A 19,023-nucleotide genomic window follows, 5' to 3' on the forward strand; every position below is an offset into this window, starting at 1 on the left:
TTTAAAAAAAAAACATGTATTTAGTTGAAGATATTTTAATATAATTTAAACATAATTGTATTATTAACATGTTTTATTTATTCGTCATCACTGTGACTTCCACTGCCACCAGATTTGGCGTCGTCATTATTATCTGAATGACTAGCAGCACCTTTTTCACTGCCTTGATCTGCATCAGATTCACTATCCGAATCTCGTAGTGCTTTAGCTTTACCAACCTTTTTATGCCGTCTCACTTCAAAATCTGAGCCATCATCATCATCGGATGAATAAATTGCTGATTTTTCTTTACCAGCTCCAGAACCGCCCGCTGCATTATTCTTGTATTTATTTTTTATAGCACTCAAAGAGATTACATTCTCATCATCACTTCCTTCATCCTGATGATACGAAGTATTTGCGCTAGTAAGTAAATCATGTACGCCTGCCTTCTTTTTCTTAGGCTGCGGTTTATTTTGATTTCGAGCAGCCTGTCTTAATTTTTCTTCTTCTTTCTTTAAGTTATATAAACGATCTGTTGTCGGATCCTTACCAACTTGTGTAAGTATTTTGATGCCGCTTGTTTTTTGTGAGCGATCTGCCAAAGACATTGTCATCTTTTTGTGCGTGAAAGACTCCGTAGAGTGTGGCCTAAAAGTTAGTTTAGTTCGGAACACAGCTTGACCTTGAAGACCAGTACCCTTAGAATAAAATTATAATAATTTATAATAAGTGCATAGAAAAGCAAATAATTTTTCATCACTTACTTGACGTATAAACATATGATTATGATCACCATGCAATGGTTGCTTGTACACATCAAATGTTTCGTTTCCCAAATGTAAAGTCATGCTACCATCAGACCAGCGCACCATACGAGCATTTGATTCTTTAATCATGTCTCCATTATTATTCATTGTTTCACGCCAACGTATGGTATTACTAACTTTAAGCTTAATGCGTTGTCGACCTTCTTCGTCCATTGTTTCTTCCTCATCAATTTCATCCTCATACGTTTCAACATCAAATGGTCTTGTTTCCACAGACAAGAAATTTGGTAATTTAACAAAATGTAAATCTTTTCCTAAATCTGTAACAATGCGTGGTATATCAACCTCAATACGAGTTTCAGGGATTTGTTCTGGTTCATTTTCTTTCATTTGAACAATTTCGCCTCTTTCTGGAGATTTGGAAGGTGTTCGCGAACGTGATCGTGAGCGGGAACGTGAACGTGACTTTGAACGAGATTTAGAACGGCCAGAATGGCGTGAACTTGAACGGGAACGAGATCTCGATTTAGAACGTGAACGACTTTTAATTGAACCATTTCTCGAGTCAGCAACTGATTTCTTTTCATCATCTTCAGATAAGCTTATATCGTCGGCATCACCAAATATGTCTTGAGCATCTAATTTTTTAGTAGGCTAAATTAAATTAAAAATTAGTAAGAAAATATATTTATAACATAAAAATTAACTCTCTTACTTCATCGCTATCACTGTCACTATCCACAATTCGATTTTTCTTCGGTTCTTTTGTAGTTTCCTTATCAGATTCAGAACCACTAGAAACTGCTTTGCGTTTTTTGGCAACATTTCTGTTGCCTTCATTATCAGTACCTGATTCCGAACCACTACGTGATTTATGCGATGGAGTACCTGATCTGCTTCGTGATGGACTTTTAGATTGGCTTCGACTCCGACTACGTGACTTCTTTTGTGGAGAACGTGAATGAGATTTTCTTGAACCACTACGAGAACGTGAATGCGATTTTCTAGAGCCACTACGAGATCTGCTGTTACCACCATCATCTATTTGTAAATTTGGTGATTGTGAACGGGAATCTCCATCATTTATTGTTTCAATTGCAGGTTTTTCAGTGATTTCTTTTTCCGGCGTTGGCGAATGTTTTGATCTTGGTGAGTGAGGACTTCCAATTGAATTAGAATGCCTACTACCACTAGAACTAGATCGATGACTACCTGAACTTGCTGATCTTGAACCACTTCGACTACGACTTCTAGATGGAGAATGTGATTTTCTTGAACCACTACCCGAACGTGAACGTGAACGAGAACTTCGACTTTGTGAACCAGAACGTTCGCTTCCACTTCCTGATTTCTGACTTCTAGGCGAGCTGAGCATTAAAATATTAAAAAAAACAATTTATTTCAAAAACTAAAATCATATACCCTTCCTCATGACGCTCTGAAGCTGGTCCCTCTTTAGTTATTGGTTGCGGTGAAACACTACGACTACTAGAGCCGCTTCGGCTGCCGCTATCTCCAGAATCCGACTCTGACCCTTTAAAAATCAATGTAATTAATATTATAATTTCATTTACTTTCTTAATCACAACTAACCACTATCTGAATTGACCATTGGATATATATATTAATTTATTATTTTATAAATAAACTCTACAATACGAAAAAATTAGTACACAACGAAATTAGTGCATTATACAAACGACTACTCTTTTGTATGGACATAACTTGTATGAAGTAACCGTATTAATAGTGCTGTAGAAAATATATTGGCTGTATCATAATGTATGCATTAAACGAATGAATATAATATAAATAAAATATATTTATAAGTAAAATAAAAAGCAGAGATTTATGAAACATGTAACTATTTAAGCGGTAAAATGCTATGCACAGTTACTTTTCACCAGCTTTGTAAAATTTAGAAAAGTATGGCATAATTTTTATAACTCTTTTTTATAACTTATCTGATTCATATAATTATATATTCATATAATTATATAATTATATACGGTGCAATTTCTAAACCATTTTCATTTTCATAATACTAAAAAATTACATTAATGAACTTTAAAAGTAGTCGGTATTTGTTTTGAGACGAATCATACATGTATGAATCATATGTTTTAAAAAGAGGATGCATGTAGCGTGCCATTTGATGCAAGTGATTTGAAAAAAGGCAATAACTTGTTTAAATTCAATCGGTACATAAAACAAAAATGTTGTAAATATTAAAATATAAATGGAATTTTTACCTTTTTTCATATTCGTGATCTCCATAATAAATTATGTTGAATGTGCTATAGAAGTTCCAATGGACAAAAAATCAAGTGAATATAATTCACTACACACCCTAATGGTAACAAAACCTCGTTTATATTTCTTTAATTACTAATACAAATTATCCTTAGGCTGGGGGAGTAGCTGGTATTGTTGTGGATATTGCTTTATTTCCCATTGATACTGTTAAGACACGATTGCAAAGTGAATTGGGTTTTTGGCGGTCTGGTGGGTTTCGTGGAATATACAAAGGCTTAGCACCAGCTGCGGCAGGTAGTGCGCCTACAGCGGCTTTATTCTTTTGTACTTATGAGGGTTTAAAGAGTAATTTAAGTAGAATTACTAGCACACACAATTCACCGTATGTGCACATGTTATCTGCTTCTACAGCAGAAGTTGTAAGTATTTATAAAAATATGTGTTTGTGAAATATGTTTTCAACAAATATTTGTAGTTGGCTTGTCTAATACGGGTCCCAGTTGAAATTGCAAAACAACGGCGCCAGGCCTTAAGTAATAAACAAAATTCAGCGCTTCTAATTCTTTGGAATGCATACAAAAAAGAAGGTCTACGTAAAGGTCTCTATCGTGGCTTTGGTTCAACAATAACACGTGAAATACCATTTAGTTTAATACAATTTCCTCTATGGGAATATTTTAAATCAAATTGGACGAATTGCACTGGCCTTGCCTCGACTCCATTTACTGTAGCACTTTGTGGAGCATTGGCTGGTGGTATTGCTGCAGCCATTACAACACCACTCGATGTTGTTAAAACACGCATAATGCTAGCAGAACAAGGTAGTGCTGCAGTTAAATTAAACATTTTACGCTTATTAAGAAATATACACCGTGAAAGGGGTATTTCAGGGTATGTTGTTATATAATTAAAATTTTCATATTTCTTAAGTTATATTTTTTAGGCTATTTGCAGGCATCGTGCCTAGAGTACTGTGGATTACTTTAGGCGGTGCGTTTTTCTTTGGTTTCTATGATTTAACCACAAGAGTACTTGATACCAACTCACCTCCGCATAACAATATTTAAAAATATTTAAAAAAAAAACAAATTGTTATATGTTCATATACATACTTATATTAAAATTGTTATATTTATATAAATTTTGTACTTTATGTTAATCTTTTGTAATACTGTCAGACTAGTTAAAAATATTGTTTGCTTATTTTGACTTAATCATAAATATTGCAATGGAATTGTTGTTTTCAACGTCCCATTCTTCGTTTTAAGAGTTATGTTTGATAATTTTGCTATTTTTGTTAATGAGTAGACATTAATTAAATTAATTTTTAATATGTTTAAAATCATATAATTACTTGATTAATATGTAATTTTCCAGCAAGTAGCCACTTTGTTGGATCGTCTATTTCGTTGTCTGTTATGTTATCATCGTTTAATAATAGATTACGCTTTACTTTTCGCTTACAGTAAATGTGAGACAACTTTCTCCGATTTCTCGTCATTAAATAAACCTTTTTTTTAAAAATATGATAAATCTAATATAATACTTAGTTCTTAGTTTGATTTGAGATCATACCAGTGCGGATAATACCAAAATACCAAGAAAAACAGCGAAAGGTATTATTATGTTAAGACTTCCTAAATCCTTTTCTTCCGGGGAAACTGTAGTGCTTTCTAACATATTTGAATTTGATGACGTAGTTGAGACTAACACCGAAGACATTACGTACTTAATTATTTAAAAAGCTTCTATTGTAATTAAAATTAAATTGTCCAAAGATAAAATAACAGCTGTTCTATATAATAAAAAACTTCAACCAAGGAATACTCATACAAGTACTTTTTATAACAAACATCGAACAAAGAAAATGAATAGATATGACAATTAGGGGATGTCATATGCGATTCAAAAAAAACGTAGGTTGGTGTATTCCACTATAGTCATATTTTTTATTATTAATTCTGAATATATAATATTATTAATTATTAAATAATTATTAAAATGATGAATAATAAAATATTAAATTTTTATATTATCAATTTTATTATAAAAAATAAAAATACTATAAATTTTAGAATTACTTGAACTTTATTTTGTACTGTACATGAAACTATAATCTTTTACCACATATATACATATAAATATTTATTTTGCTTACATTTTTAATTTTTTTCCTTAAATTTGGACTTTGCTTAAATTGATTATTCTAATCAACTTTGATGGTTACACTATATATCGATATAGTTCAATTCTCCAAATATTAAGTTTCAATCTTGTAAGCTTTTACATTCTAGCAACAAGTAGTATACAAAATTTTTACATAAAGATGCATCAACACCAAAGCGAACGCTTGCGAACGAACGAATTTTTACAGGTACGATTACCTGTGAATACTCAGTGCCACGATTAACAAATATACCCGTCTAATTGTGAATATTATTTAAGTTCACGACAAGACTTATTTTTAAGTCTTGTTGATGTTCAGGCACGGCTTCAACAATTCTATACCTCCATACAACTTGAGTTTTTGAGGTAACGTGTTATAAATTTACATATTTTTACATTTCCAATTGTCATATGTGTACTTAATGTAAAATTTAATATTTTTTCTAAATTTTTTATTTGTATAATCAATATAGAATTTATAAATTCGAATCTTGATATATCAAACATTAAGCTGCATCGGGTATTCAAATAATTGCCAAGATACTGTGGTAAGAAGACGGGAAGTTGGAATTATAGTATGTTTCCATTGCCTTCGTTAAAGCAGTTTATTTGATTTGCTAATGAAGCTTAATTAACCGAACAAAGAGCTTTCGTGCATCCTTACTTAGGTGCATGTTATAATTGCAGTCACGTCTCCGCAATTATTGTTGTTGTTCAATGTAAAATAAAGTGGGCTGTTAGTGTCAAATTCTCATTCAAATTCAACTTTGAAAACAATAGCAAAGGGAAATGATCGGAATTAAACATATTTGGCACATAAAACATAAAAGAGGTATTCAGGTAACTGATTAGTTGCTTATTAGATGATTACAACAAAAATTTGCATACAAAAAAGAAACTAAGCAGAGAATCTTCTATTTCGGAGATTCTCAGATTAGTGAAAATTTGATTAATAGTGCTGCTAGTACCAAGTGTCGGCGCTATGAGCATAGGGTGTCTTCAAAAGAAAATGAAAAAATAATAACATAAATTAATAAATAAAATTCAGTAAAACTATTATTTTTAAAGGGTTAAAATATAATTAAAAAGTATAAAATTGAATATTCTACTTCTTGATATATGACACGTTTGCAATTTAAGTTATATGATAAATTATATGATAAATTTAAATGATATTAAAATTTACAAATATTTGAGTATTTCACTGTTAGCATACGTTTTGCTTTTGCTGATGGTACTAGTGCTGCCAAGGCATTTGCACACAACAAACTAATCAGAATACGCATTTTGGGTCGTTCAAGCAACTGATTAACATCAAAATGCAACTGATTAACATAAAAAAGAAAAGTTTTTTATGGATAAAATATATAATTAATATATTAGAATATGTAAATAAGTTTTAATTTATAAAACTTATTCTATTCATAATTTATAGAATATATGTTGATAAAACAATTTATTTAATAGACATATTGTGAATATATTAATCATTATATTATTAAATTATACTAACAGTATTAATGTCAGATCAAATATTATCATAACTGAGTAACCATATACATATTAGTCGGTAATTGAAAAAAAAATATTTCATTAAATATTTTGTAATTTTCTACAACACTAATAAAACTTTTCTGACATTCGGCTGTCAGTTTCTAATAATTTTTTATATGCATTCTTTTTATTGACATTCACATTCAAAATTAAAACCTGCGACGACAGGAATTTGGCTTTTGTGATATAATTAACAATAAATTGAGCACGATGGCAACAGCAGCAGCGACAAAGGGGACTACGAAAATGGTATAAATTTTTTGAATGTTTTTAATTTCAATTTATGTTTTTAATTTCTTATATTGTTGCAGAGCAAGATAAAGTCTTTTGTTTTGGTAACTACAGGTGCCGGTTTGTTTTTTAGCGGTTTCAGCATATATAAAGGCAATGAGAAATTCTATACGGAAGTAATTATGCCGGTTGTCAGACATTTACCCGCTGAAACTAGTCATAAATTAGCTGTTTTTGCATGTAAACACAATATTTTTCGAACACAAAATCTACCTGACGATATTAATTTGGTAAAAAATATGTAATATGCTGTAATATGTCCAAGCATATTCATTTGAGTTATTTTTCTTATAGAAAACCACATTTTTTGACAGAACAATTTCTAACCCAATTGGTATAGCAGCAGGATTTGATAAACACGCCGAAGCTATTGAAGGATTAGATAAATTGGGTTTTGGTTTAATTGAGGTCGGTTCGGTTACTCCAGAACCGCAACCGGGCAATTCTACTCCACGGGTTTTTCGTTTACCAAAAGATGAAGCTATAATCAACCGTTATGGTTTCAATAGTGATGGCCATAAAGCTGTATTTGAACGTTTAAGAGAACTTAAAAATAATAAAAACTTCAAGGGTGTAATTGGCGTAAATTTGGGTAAAAATAAAGAGTCTAAATCTGCTTTAAATGATTATACACAAGGTGTACGAATGTTTGGCCCAATTGCCGATTATTTAGTTATAAATGTGAGCAGCCCAAATACACCAGGTTTACGCGACTTGCAAGAAAAAAAAGATTTAGAACAACTACTGGAAGGTGTATTAGTGGAACGCTCTCAATTGCCGGTAAATAACAAAGTGCCGATATTGCTAAAAATTTCACCGGATTTGGGTAAAGCAGATTTGAAAGACATCGCTGAGGTTGTTACTAAAAAGAAATCGCAAATAGATGGTTTAATTGTATCGAACACTACAACAGACCGTAGTGATTTAAAAGAAACGACATTAGCTAAAGAAAATGGTGGTTTAAGTGGTGCACCATTACGTTCCAAATCCACTAAACTAATTGCAGAAATGTATCACCTTACAAATGGAAAAATTCCGATTATTGGTGTAGGCGGTATTGCCTCAGGGGATGATGCATTTGAAAAGTTGGAAGCTGGAGCATCATATTTGCAATTCTACACTGCTTTTATATACCATGGTCCACCAGTAGTATCACGCATAAAAAGTGAACTCTCAAATATTTTAAAAGAAAGAGGATATAATAATATTGAAGAAGTTGTTGGTAATAACTATAAAAAGTATCTAAATTAAAAATAAAATAACTACAATTAAAAATTATACATTTGAATTTATTAATTATTTCATAAATTTTAATTGTTAGCGGCTTGTATATTCAGTACCCGCCCTTCTAAAGTATGTGTATTTTGATTGGATGCACTATTAAAACCATCTCGAGTGCTAAACGTGACAAAGCCATAAGACTTTGAAAGTCCTTGTTGTTTATCAAAAACAACTTGCGCCGATGAAACGTGCCCAAATTTAGAGAAATATAACTGCAGCTCCTTGTTGCCAATAGTCCAAGGCAAATTGCCAACAAAAAGTTTATAAATGTTGCGTGTGGCACCAGACATTTTTTATTTCTTTAAATCTGTTCTCTTGTAATTTCTAATAGATGAATTGTATGCCCACCAGCAAATTCCAAAACGTCTATGCCGGAATACTTACCAATATCATCAATATTAACCTGTACAGCACAAAGGTTCCACTTTTTTAATAATGCTTCAATAGACCAATCTGTGCTTCGTTCTTGGTATGTGAATAGAAACTTTGCTTTTGGGTTTCGTTCCAGTAAAAATGATACGGTCACAATTATATCTTCAAACACTGTTGGATCATAAAAGCAATCAGCTGCTATTATAAAGTCCAAATTTTTTATTAGAAACACGCTACTTAAGAGAAGACCCCAACTTAATCCAATTACTTCTATATCTTGTCCTGGTAAGAGATTATTGGTTAGGCAAGATTTTTTTGTGTGTGCAAGTGACTTTGGTAATATGCAGTTGTCACTAAGAGTCACATGAGCACCACACTTTGCTGCTAGAATGCCTGGTAATGCGGTACCTGCACCTAACTCCAATATGTACTTTCCAGTAAGAGCTTGACGACGATCCCAAAGAAACCAAGCAAGTATAGATGCAGAAGGCCACGTGTAAAAGGAATAACCTCCTTGTAGTAACTGCAATATAACCAGAGTATTAGATAACCATAAAATTTTATGTTTATAATATTACCTCAGGTATTTTTATTTCTAAATTATTTAGAATATCAGTAGTTCCTTCTTTAAGTTGTTCAACGCTCACGCCGTTGTTTGAGCTTGTGCTTATGGTAGAGAATGTAAATTTTCGTATGTGCTCTATTAAATCGCTGTTAACACTGCGCGGACACGGCGGTACGCTACTTGTTGCTGACGATGTCGAATTTGTTGTATTATCGTCACTGTCTTCATTTAATTGAAACCGCCCACTTGTCATAATAAAAATTTTCTTTTTCTTCTTTGTATTGCAAAATAAGTTATTAATTTAGTAATAAAATAATTTGTTTTTGCATATTGAAGTTATATTAATTTATTATTCGCTTTTGTTAGATTTTTGTTTACATCTTTGTCAGTGTTGCCTATGCAATCAAAAGTACATAATCATTTACATGGGAATTAAATTAAGTTTGTGCATATTTTGTTTAATAAAATATTTAACATATATTTATAACATATATATATAAAACATACATTCAATATATATAATTAATAAATTCACAGGCGCTTTGTAGATTGATTAAGTCTACAATGTAATATATAGCAAACTAACACAAACTACTTTCGCCGTGTGCGAGTTCCAGTAAATTGATCATAAATTGAGGGAAATAGTAAATTATGTCAGTATGGCAGCGAATATTAGAGCTGGCGTATTTGTGCCTCGGTACTAAAGCAAAGCGGTGTTGTTTGGTAACATATATCTGAATATAATTATTATACTTTCCAATTATAAGGAAAGGCGTATAATTTTGTAATTACTGTTAACAATTATTATAAGATATTATAATGATAAATTAACATTATTGCTGGTTATTTTTGGTGGAAAATTGAAAGTGAACACACACACATATATTTACATATCCTTTTAAATTTAGGCACAACTAAAAAGTACCAAAACATTGTAAAAATACGAAATTGGCAATACTGATGTGACAGTCTACATAATATGCATTTTCGGCATAGCCCGAAAGGGTCAATTTTGCCGTGCAAGAGACGATTTACGTAACATGACCTGTAGACTTCTTATTGATATTATTGTTGAGTACACTATATCTCATTTTCGATTTTTTACTCACTAATTGATTGTTGACTCTTGGCTTAATATTCTTTACTGCTATTGTTGACTTCTAACTTTTATCTAACTTATAATTGTTTTTCTAATACCGAAAATAGTTCGGTTTTTACAATTCATTTTCTTACATCCAATTATTTACATTATATATTTAAATTCTATTGGTTACATTATTTCTTACCTTCTATATACTTACGACATGGATAAAACATGATTCTTAACAGTTATCATGCATATGGTAACCAACTGTAAAGAGGACAAATCATATTGCATGCACAATTGCTTGCAATATGATCTTGTAAAACTCGAAATTCGAGTTGAAAATTCAAATTGCCAAGCACATGCTGAAGTAATCACACTTCGCAAGCGATAAAATGCAATGACAAACAGAAGAGCCGAATTTTATTATTTTACTTTTTTTACTTGGGTCATAAATTATTCTTTTGAAGTGTTTTGGGTTAAAGTGTCAGATCACAATATCGCATACAGTGACTTGCGTGTGGTCATGCTTTGATATGACACTACATATGTTATGTGAACTTATCCATAAATTTGTCATCCTAAAGTTTTATATTACTTTGTATTAAACAAAATAAAAGACAAAACGCAGCATTATAGTTTTTGTTTAAGAATCTATCCTACACACAAAATAACGCTAGCTGTTTACATACTTCTGAGTGCACCAAAACGAACTCACTGTTTATGCTGATTCAGCTATGACCAATAAAGTCAAGTTGAACATAGCATTCTTTGTTTAGTTGATGAATAATGTTGCACTTATGATTCCTCTTATAGAAATCAACTTACATACGACAAATACCACCACACTTATTACAAGAATGCAAATATCAGCATAACTGGAGTGGTTTGATTATCTTTTGCTGGACATTTTCAGTTTAGTACTAGTCAAGCTAACAAACAAACTGGTCGTAGTTTTCTATACATAATAGGTATATATTATACAAAATAATATTATTTTTTGAATCAATTTTGAATTTTTGAATAAGATCTGCGCACGTAAATGTTGTATTGTTGACTAAAATATATTGAACACTTCTTAGATTTTCATGCAAGACAAATTAATTTAATATATCAACATTACTATTTTGTGTCGAGAATTAAATGAATACAAATTAATTTTACTTTTATGACCGTTTACGAATTCGAGTAAATTGAGGGAAATAGTAAATTATGTCGGTATGGCAGCGAATGTTAGTATTAACCAGAATTAGGTATTACCATTGTGAAAATTTTAAAATATGTTTAATAAATAAATTTGAAAACTTTTAACAAAACATAATAAATAAGTGCAATAAATAAATAAATATCTCCATAAGTGCAGTGCAAAAAATACCTAGGAAATTTCAATTTACTTTATCTCCATTTACTCGAACTCGCATACGACCTAAATAAATAAATAAATTTGAAAACTTTTAACCAAAAATAATAAATAAGTGCAATAAATAAATATTGCATTTTAGCAGTGCAAAAATAACTCAACACGGCCTATTTACATGATTTTAAGAACAATATTTTTAGCACCAAATATATGCACATTTTTGAATTTAAAAAAATAAATGCATTTATACAAATAAATTCGAGTGTCACTACAAATAAAATCAACTCTAGATTTCGTAAGATGTCAAAATTCATATTAAAACAAAAAATATATGTGCAAGCATTCTTTGCCCAACATATTAATAACATTGTTTTTGTATAGATGCCGTTTCTTTTAATTAGCAACAACTGATGCTGGAGCTTTAAAATGGATGAAATAAACGATTTCTTCAACTTTAGCAAACCTTTAAAGCGGGTGGGAACTTCTCACCATGGTGCTTATCGTGATAATTCCAGAACAAGCGCAAGTTTCAAAAATATAAAGGTAAAAGTTGAACGTGAAAAAGAAGTGCAAGAATATGATAACACATTAAAGAGACGCCAGGAGACACTAATGAACAAAGTAAATATTCACATATATATATACATATATATTTAATATATTTAACAAAATAACTTAAGCTAAATAATGATACGGACGATGATGACATGCCAAGCTGTTCGAAAATGAATAGCACTTTAAATGATATAAGTGATGACGAGGACGTCGATATGGATGTCAAGCCTCAAATAGATGACATTTATGATAAATATAACTTTCTACGTGATCATAACAAAAGACTTCCAATTCACGATAACAAAGAAGTTATAATTGCAAAGATTCGTAAACATCCCGTTGTTATTCTTCAAGGCGAGACTGGCTGCGGTAAAACTACACAAGTAAGTAATTGAAACTATTTTTAATTATTTCATAGATTTTATTTTTTTTAAAGTGTTCTTAAAATAAAATTATTATTGTTGCAAAATTTTCAAAATATAAACTCATGAAGTAATATTTTCGTGGTTAGCTTAAATAATAAAATATATAAAATACGTATATTCATTATTCGTATATTCATCATTTATTATATGTTATATGTTTTGAAGTTTAATAATTTCTCTCATTCAATTTCATCGTTAAGGTCTGCTGATAACGGATTTGTCATAATTTGACGTACATTTGTTCTGCCCTTATAGTTACCGGCACGTTTACCTGTTGTATCGGCTTCTGACAGTGTCGGACTGGTTATTTTTTTATGAGCTTTTCTCTTTAAAGCATTCCTTGAATTTGGAATCACTTTAGTATTGTTGGTGTTAGTACTATCAGTTTCATTAGATTCAAACATTTTAGACATATCTTCACACACTTCGTTTAATTCCTTAATAGCTTGTGTCGGCGGCAAAGTTAATTTATTTAATTTATAATTTTGAACTAGATCGCTTTTTACATTATTATATATCTGTTCCACTTTACTCAGTGGTACTGTAACATTTGTATTTAATATTACATCCTTGAACTCACATTTCAATGAACTAGCCCGCTTCAGTTGTCCATTGGTTGTGTTTGTACAATCAATATGATCATAATTGACAAGATCTTCTAGGCCACTTAAAAAGTCAGTGGCACAAAATCTAAATGCATTGCACTTCACCATTTTCCAAAATACATATTCTACTTCATTACGAACTGGAGTCTCTGTTATAGCATCGATAAACATCTTAATTGTTGTAAATGTTTCTATACTTAATTGAATTTTAACATATTCCTTAGTAGGCTGTTTAAAATATACTGCATACATCAAAAAGAGCGCTCCTACACGTTGCTTTTGAAATTTTTTTTCATCTGAAGTCCATCTCTCTTCACCACAAATGCATCGTCTTGTAAACTGCAGAATTGCTGTTGTTGTTTGTAATAATTCAGTTGTTGACGTTTGACTGTAGTATATATTATAGAACTTCAATTTAAGCCATTCTTTACTAAAGCCTGTAAACGAGTCATCATCGTTATTAACGAATTGATCAATAACACTTCTGCAATCTTGATAAATTCCAGCTTCCATACTTAATGAAAAAAGTATTTATTGTGTTTTGTTTTATTTTGCTGCATCTTTTGGCAAGTGTCAATAATAACAAAAAAAACAAAATAAGGGTTGTAACGTCATTATAAAATAAAAAAGTAGTATAATAGTACTATTAAATCTGTTCCCATAGGTACTTGTAACTTTTCACTTCAGTTTTGCCTCTTTTGTTCCCGTAATTAAAAGCTAATTAAATTATTAATAGCGAATTTTGATTTTGTAATATACAAAATTTACTTGAATTTTAATTAAAAAATTTCTTCAAGTAAAGGCGAAAAACAACTGATTACTGTTAGTATTAGTATTATAAATATTAATATAATAGTTAAATAACATTTTTAATGTTATAATGAAATTTGTATACTAAGGTCGTGTGCGAGTTAGGCGAAGTTGCGTTCTAAATGAGGGAAATACTAAGTTGTGCCGATAATGTAGTGATGTGTCGATACGTGTTGATAAATGGCTAAATGTGTGCAGTGCAAAAAATCCCAAAAAATCTCCCATTTGGTTTAGCATCAATTTAGCCTAACTCGCACACGTCCTAAATCAAATTCAAATTTAATTCAATTCAAATAATTAATTCAAATTTAATTTAATTCAAAAATTTAATTTAATTTGAAATTGAAATTCAATAATTTAAGTGAACACATTTCTATTTAAGTGGAAAATCAGTTAAAGTGTCATTTTTTTTTGTTTCGTTGCGAAAAATAATATAAATATAGGCCGTGTGCGAGTTCGAGTAAATTGAGGTAAAGTAAATTGAGATTTCCTCGGGATTTTTTGCACTGCACTTATGTAAATATTTATTTATTGTACTTAATTATTATTTTTTGTTAAAAGTTTTCAAATTTACTTATTTATTTATTAAACATATTTTAAAATTTTCACAATGGTAATACCTAATTTTTATCTAATTTACCCTACTTGAAATTCTGGTAAATACCAACATTCGCTGCCATGCCGACATAATTTACTATTTCCTTCAATTTACCATCAATTAACTCGAACTAGCACAAGGCCATTGTAAAATTTATATACAGCAACCAATTTTAGCCAAAATACAATTACTTTAACAATAAGAAGTGAATAGAATATCTAAACCAAGTCTGCTGCTATTCAAATTATGTTCTACTCTTCAATATCACACCAAACTTTTAAAGAAGTTATTTAGTTTGTGCTAGTTTTTAAATATATAAATATACAGTCTAAACGGTATTGAAACAAATAATAACTTTTTCACAAACTGTAAAATATAGATGAAAAAAAAACCATTGTTATAATTAAGATTAAATTTAATAAAAAAAAATGTCAAATTAAAAATGGTGATATTGCCAATCAAACAAAACGATCTGCAGGAATGAAAACGTATGATTTTCTAGATTTATATTTCGACTATCTTCAATAGTCATTTCCAGGGAAACTCCCTGAAGAAACTCTCTAAAGATGACAGGGAGATGACGACATGTCGGAAAAATATTTTAATATAATATAAATTGTTTTTAAATATAAATAATAAATTACAATTTTTTTATTTCTATTTAAATGACCAATTAACCCGTTTTTTAATTATTATATAATATTTTTGGTCACAAATAAAAGAATTAAATTCTTTACAATATTTTCTGATATTTATTAACAAATAAATTTTGAAACGTCGGTGATAGTTATATAGACCACTATATAATAATAAAAACTGATCTATAAGTTTTTATTATTTAAATTTTAAATTTTAAAAAATTTAATTTAACAACTAATCTACATTCAAAATAACATTTCATCAATTTCTTTATTTACAGGTTCCGCAATATATACTGGATGATGCATTTACTCGTAGGCAATTTTGTTCAATTGCTTGCACCCAGCCTAGAAGGATTGCAGCATTATCCATTGCTCGTCGAGTTTCAAGTGAACGAAATTTGGAACTTGGCTCCTTAGTGGGCTATCAGGTAATATCTTACTTTTCTTTTTTCTGCATTAATATTAATCCTTACCTTAATCTTTAACTATGTTAGATTGCATTGCACCAAACCACTTCTGCGGATACACGCATACTGTTTTGTACTACGGGCGTATTGTTGCAAAAAATTATTACAGCAAAATCATTATGTGCATTCACTCACATTTTACTTGATGAAGTTCATGAACGTGACCAAGAAATGGATTTTTTACTCATAGTCATAAGGCATCATTTGGCAACAACATCAAAACATGTGAAGATTGTTATGATGTCTGCTACTATTGATACGTCAAAAGTAATAATTCTGCAAAAATTATAAATGAGTCGCTTTTTAAAAGATTTTATTTCTAGTTTGCTGAATATTTTAAAATACGCAATGTTGCTGCACCAATAGTTCGTGTCGATACTCGGCGTTTGTACAGCGTGAAAGAACACTATTTGGATGATTTGGCTCGCATAAACATTAATGTATATTTATTAATAATAAAAAATATAAATTAATAATTCATGTTTCCAAAAATGTATTTATAGCATGTTGAACCTGAAGAGGGTAAACCAAACATAAGCCCAGAATTGTATACCGTAACATTAAAGTTGGTTATTGTTATTGATAACATAGAAAAGGAAGAAGCTATGTTTTCTCTTGAACCATCTTCTGATCAAAGTTCTATTTTAATATTTTTACCGGGATTGAATGAAATTGACTTGATGCTTGTTAAATTACAAAGATTAAACAACGAAACGTAAATATATAAAATACAATTAAGTTTTAAAATTTTTTATTATATATACTGCTCATATTTTTAGTAATGTAAAGCTGATGCCTATACGTTTACATTCCTTAATATCAACTGAAGAACAAAATAAGATTTTTACCTCCGTTCCAGGATTTCGAAAGGTTATTTTGGCCACAAATATTGCAGAAAGTTCTATTACTGTACCGGATGTAAAATATGGTATGTTACATACATATATTTAATAAATATTTTCGACTTATAAAATTATTAACTGATTAATTAATGCCGTAGAATATTATTACAATATTACTTTGAAACACCTTCGCATTACTGTATCAGTGTAGTTTACTATATATGCAGATATACAGACTTTTTCATCAAATTTTTTCCATTATTTTATTATTCATAAATATTATTTTTTATATTTCTAAATATCTTCATAAAATGTTCAACATGATGAGGGTAAACTTAACATAAGCCAAGAATTGTATAACTCTTGTTTATTGGGATTGATAATATAGAATAAGAATAAAATTTATTCAATATTACATATCTTATTTCAAACCCTTGGATTTACATTTTTGGTAAGACTTTATATGCTTATAATTTCAATATTAAATGAGTTTACGTTCCAGAGTACACTATATATAAAATTGTAAATATCAATGACAAAAAATTTGAATTAAAAAATTTATAGTTTGATTAACTGCATCTACATCGATAGCTTTTGCAGTGAAACGAACATATGTGAGGTCGAATACAAGTGTAAACTAAAAGCCCTCCACAGATGTAATGTACTTTTCAAGGCTACAGTTGCATAGCAATATTGCTTTTGATAGGCCATCGCTTAATTTGTCCCAAGATGAACGACGTCTTTTTCGTGCCGTAAGTACTGTCCTAGCGCAATTGAGGTCAGTATATGGTTACGAAATTAATCTCATTACAATATATCTATATTTAGTAGTAGAAGTCAGGTGTTATATGGGATTCGGTTTTTGTTTAGTGATTAGTGGGTTACTTTCTGTTAAAACCAGGGAATCTTTATAACCGGTTTATGTATGTATCAGCATTTGATGTTGTGATCAATATGATCTTCAATTTGCAAGTTCTGGATCTGCTGGAAGTGCAAAAGGGAAGAAGATATTCATATTGAGGAAAATAGTAGCATATATGTTGTGATAGAATAACTAAGTAACATTTTTTGAAATCTAGTTGGGTTACATAAATTAAAAAAAGATAGATTAATTACCCTAAAACTGTGAAATTTATTGTTTTTGTTGTTGTAAGTCTGTTCATATTCCTATCAGTCCTCAGTTAACCTAGCAAATAAAAAAACATGAATAATCTATAAGAGCAATATAAGTATAGAAAGATATACATAAAGTACAATAAGTAGATAGTAAATAGTATGAAATGATGATGTGAATATGAATAATAAATATTTCTGAATATAATTTGAATGGTTTAAGATTGGTTTGGAAAGAAGTATAAATGAATTTTTGACACAGTAAAACAAGTGTTATCCCATGTTACCGTTTTCTTCCTGAGAAATGGAGGAATACGTGTTGAATACTGAATTGTCATAAATGCTCCTTTCAGGTGCAGTTACTCCATGACTGCTGCTGCTTGGTTGTTAATGGAGTATTAAGCAAAATTGTTAATCATATAAAAAGCAAAGTAACAGAACACGCTATTCTGCAGCGATAAGCTTCTCATCATACAAAGAAAAAGAAATATTGTTGATTACTAACATTCTGTGTGTTACGTAGCCCAGTTTTAATGTTCCTACAATGTTGGACCCACTATAATATTTTTCAAAATTTTCCAAATTCAGCATTATTTATTTCAAGCATGTTTAATATAAAAAGATAAACGCTATTTATAAAAATCCGTGTTTTCTGTTTCGTGTAGAGAGTGTGAGCATGCTTCTAGAGTTTTAACTAGAGTTTTATTTTTTTTACTTTGTTTACAATATTTTTCAATAAGATATGTCAATTCTTTTGAATTATTTATCTTTATGATTATTATACTCTGGATTGATTTTTCATATTTGCGAAAAGTGGAAATTCGACAGAAGTGATGGTAACGAAACTTCATGGCTGGTGAAGTGTTGTTTCGGTATTTAGATTCAGTCACATGAAATAATTTTCTCCAAAACCGTTTTCATAAACGTTTTCGATAAGGATTACAAAAAATTGAATTTTTGTTGATATAATTGTATGTAGCTTAATTAATTTATTCATTTATTAATTAATTTAACGTATTTACAAAATCTAAACCGATCAATTTTATTTTAACAAAGAATATCTATACTCATTCATATTTTATGAAAATATAAATATATTTTTTTTCTTACAGTTATTGATTTTTGTTTGACGAAGCACATGGTAGTAGACACCTCTACAAATTTTAGTTCACTGAAAATGCAATGGGCATCCAAAGCGAACTGTAAACAAAGAGCTGGTCGCGCAGGCCGTTTATCTTCTGGACGTGTATACCGTATGGTGTCAAAATATTTTTATACTGTATGTGTGT

General features: G+C 30.0%; 7 protein-coding genes across 8 annotated transcripts in view; 3 read left to right on the plus strand and 4 right to left on the minus strand.

The window, feature by feature from the left end:
* Nucleotides 1–20: 20 nt before the first annotated feature.
* On the minus strand, nt 21–2,456 carry LOC119679298 (another transcription unit protein-like). Its single transcript, XM_038091565.1, has 5 exons — nt 2,343–2,456; nt 2,172–2,283; nt 1,465–2,116; nt 747–1,403; nt 21–680 (listed from the first exon to the last, which is right to left on the minus strand). Exons 1-5 carry the CDS (start codon nt 2,359–2,361, stop codon nt 78–80), a joined length of 2,043 nt encoding a protein of 680 aa, XP_037947493.1. The 5' UTR covers nt 2,362–2,456; the 3' UTR covers nt 21–77.
* Nucleotides 2,457–2,854: 398 nt separating this feature from the next.
* Nucleotides 2,855–4,109, plus strand: LOC119679299 (S-adenosylmethionine mitochondrial carrier protein homolog). Of its 2 annotated transcripts, XM_038091567.1 has the most exons (5): nt 2,855–2,950; nt 3,053–3,105; nt 3,158–3,424; nt 3,481–3,896; nt 3,949–4,109. In XM_038091567.1, exons 2-5 carry the CDS (start codon nt 3,061–3,063, stop codon nt 4,070–4,072), a joined length of 852 nt encoding a protein of 283 aa, XP_037947495.1. In that variant the 5' UTR covers nt 2,855–2,950; nt 3,053–3,060; the 3' UTR covers nt 4,073–4,109. The 2 variants fall into 2 exon arrangements, with proteins under 2 accessions (XP_037947495.1, XP_037947494.1); XM_038091566.1 differs by lacking the exon at nt 2,855–2,950 and having other exon boundaries at nt 2,966–3,105.
* A 53-nt stretch (nt 4,110–4,162) lies between these two features.
* On the minus strand, nt 4,163–4,842 carry LOC119679300. Its single transcript, XM_038091568.1, has 3 exons — nt 4,581–4,842; nt 4,360–4,515; nt 4,163–4,293 (listed from the first exon to the last, which is right to left on the minus strand). Exons 1-3 carry the CDS (start codon nt 4,725–4,727, stop codon nt 4,276–4,278), a joined length of 321 nt encoding a protein of 106 aa, XP_037947496.1. The 5' UTR covers nt 4,728–4,842; the 3' UTR covers nt 4,163–4,275.
* Nucleotides 4,843–6,783: 1,941 nt separating this feature from the next.
* Nucleotides 6,784–8,267, plus strand: LOC119677598 (dihydroorotate dehydrogenase (quinone), mitochondrial). Its single transcript, XM_038089006.1, has 3 exons — nt 6,784–6,974; nt 7,037–7,246; nt 7,311–8,267. Exons 1-3 carry the CDS (start codon nt 6,936–6,938, stop codon nt 8,265–8,267), a joined length of 1,206 nt encoding a protein of 401 aa, XP_037944934.1. The 5' UTR covers nt 6,784–6,935.
* Nucleotides 8,268–8,284: 17 nt separating this feature from the next.
* Nucleotides 8,285–8,905, minus strand: LOC119677601 (28 kDa ribonucleoprotein, chloroplastic-like). Its single transcript, XM_038089008.1, has one exon. It carries the CDS (start codon nt 8,585–8,587, stop codon nt 8,327–8,329), a length of 261 nt encoding a protein of 86 aa, XP_037944936.1. The 5' UTR covers nt 8,588–8,905; the 3' UTR covers nt 8,285–8,326.
* Nucleotides 8,417–9,550, minus strand: LOC119677600 (methyltransferase-like protein 23; the record flags this gene model as incomplete). The annotated part of the gene is given in 2 exon segments (XM_038089007.1): nt 8,417–9,192; nt 9,248–9,550. Coding segments are annotated over 2 exon segments (834 nt in total). The 3' UTR covers nt 8,417–8,598.
* Nucleotides 9,551–11,956: 2,406 nt separating this feature from the next.
* LOC119675850 (probable ATP-dependent RNA helicase spindle-E) overlaps nt 11,957–19,023 on the plus strand; it is a 9,146-nt gene continuing 2,079 nt past the window's right edge. Inside the window, exons 1-9 of the mRNA XM_038087068.1 lie at nt 11,957–11,973; nt 12,060–12,299; nt 12,359–12,616; nt 15,591–15,740; nt 15,807–16,046; nt 16,103–16,219; nt 16,283–16,494; nt 16,559–16,707; nt 18,847–19,013. Of these exons, the coding sequence (XP_037942996.1) occupies nt 12,105–12,299; nt 12,359–12,616; nt 15,591–15,740; nt 15,807–16,046; nt 16,103–16,219; nt 16,283–16,494; nt 16,559–16,707; nt 18,847–19,013 (1,488 nt within the window). The 5' untranslated portion in view covers nt 11,957–11,973; nt 12,060–12,104. The remainder of the gene's footprint in view (nt 11,974–12,059; nt 12,300–12,358; nt 12,617–15,590; nt 15,741–15,806; nt 16,047–16,102; nt 16,220–16,282; nt 16,495–16,558; nt 16,708–18,846; nt 19,014–19,023) is intronic.

This window comes from Teleopsis dalmanni, chromosome 2 (genome assembly GCF_002237135.1).
Source record: "Teleopsis dalmanni isolate 2A chromosome 2, ASM223713v2, whole genome shotgun sequence".
In the NCBI taxonomy this organism is placed as follows: domain Eukaryota; kingdom Metazoa; phylum Arthropoda; class Insecta; order Diptera; family Diopsidae; genus Teleopsis; species Teleopsis dalmanni.

What these genes read in the sequence shown, in the direction of transcription:
- LOC119679298 (XM_038091565.1), bottom strand. An exon ending in GTGACAGTGATAGCGATGAA is followed by an intron (nt 1,404 to 1,464) that starts GTAAGAGAGTTA and finishes AATTTAATTTAG; the next exon opens with CCTACTAAAAAATTAGATGC. An exon ending in ATCATATGTTTATACGTCAA is followed by an intron (nt 681 to 746) that starts GTAAGTGATGAA and finishes TTTTATTCTAAG; the next exon opens with GGTACTGGTCTTCAAGGTCA.
- LOC119679299 (XM_038091566.1), top strand. Translation starts at nt 2,989, where the DNA reads ATGGAATTTTTACCTTTTTTCATATTCGTGATCTCCATAATAAATTAT. An exon ending in ATTCACTACACACCCTAATG is followed by an intron (nt 3,106 to 3,157) that starts GTAACAAAACCT and finishes AATTATCCTTAG; the next exon opens with GCTGGGGGAGTAGCTGGTAT. An exon ending in CTGCTTCTACAGCAGAAGTT is followed by an intron (nt 3,425 to 3,480) that starts GTAAGTATTTAT and finishes AAATATTTGTAG; the next exon opens with TTGGCTTGTCTAATACGGGT.
- LOC119679300 (XM_038091568.1), bottom strand. Translation starts at nt 4,727, where the DNA reads ATGTCTTCGGTGTTAGTCTCAACTACGTCATCAAATTCAAATATGTTA. An exon ending in TTTTGGTATTATCCGCACTG is followed by an intron (nt 4,516 to 4,580) that starts GTATGATCTCAA and finishes TTTAAAAAAAAG; the next exon opens with GTTTATTTAATGACGAGAAA.
- LOC119677598 (XM_038089006.1), top strand. Translation starts at nt 6,936, where the DNA reads ATGGCAACAGCAGCAGCGACAAAGGGGACTACGAAAATG. An exon ending in CAAAGGGGACTACGAAAATG is followed by an intron (nt 6,975 to 7,036) that starts GTATAAATTTTT and finishes ATATTGTTGCAG; the next exon opens with AGCAAGATAAAGTCTTTTGT. An exon ending in TACCTGACGATATTAATTTG is followed by an intron (nt 7,247 to 7,310) that starts GTAAAAAATATG and finishes TTTTTCTTATAG; the next exon opens with AAAACCACATTTTTTGACAG.
- LOC119677601 (XM_038089008.1), bottom strand. Translation starts at nt 8,587, where the DNA reads ATGTCTGGTGCCACACGCAACATTTATAAACTTTTTGTTGGCAATTTG.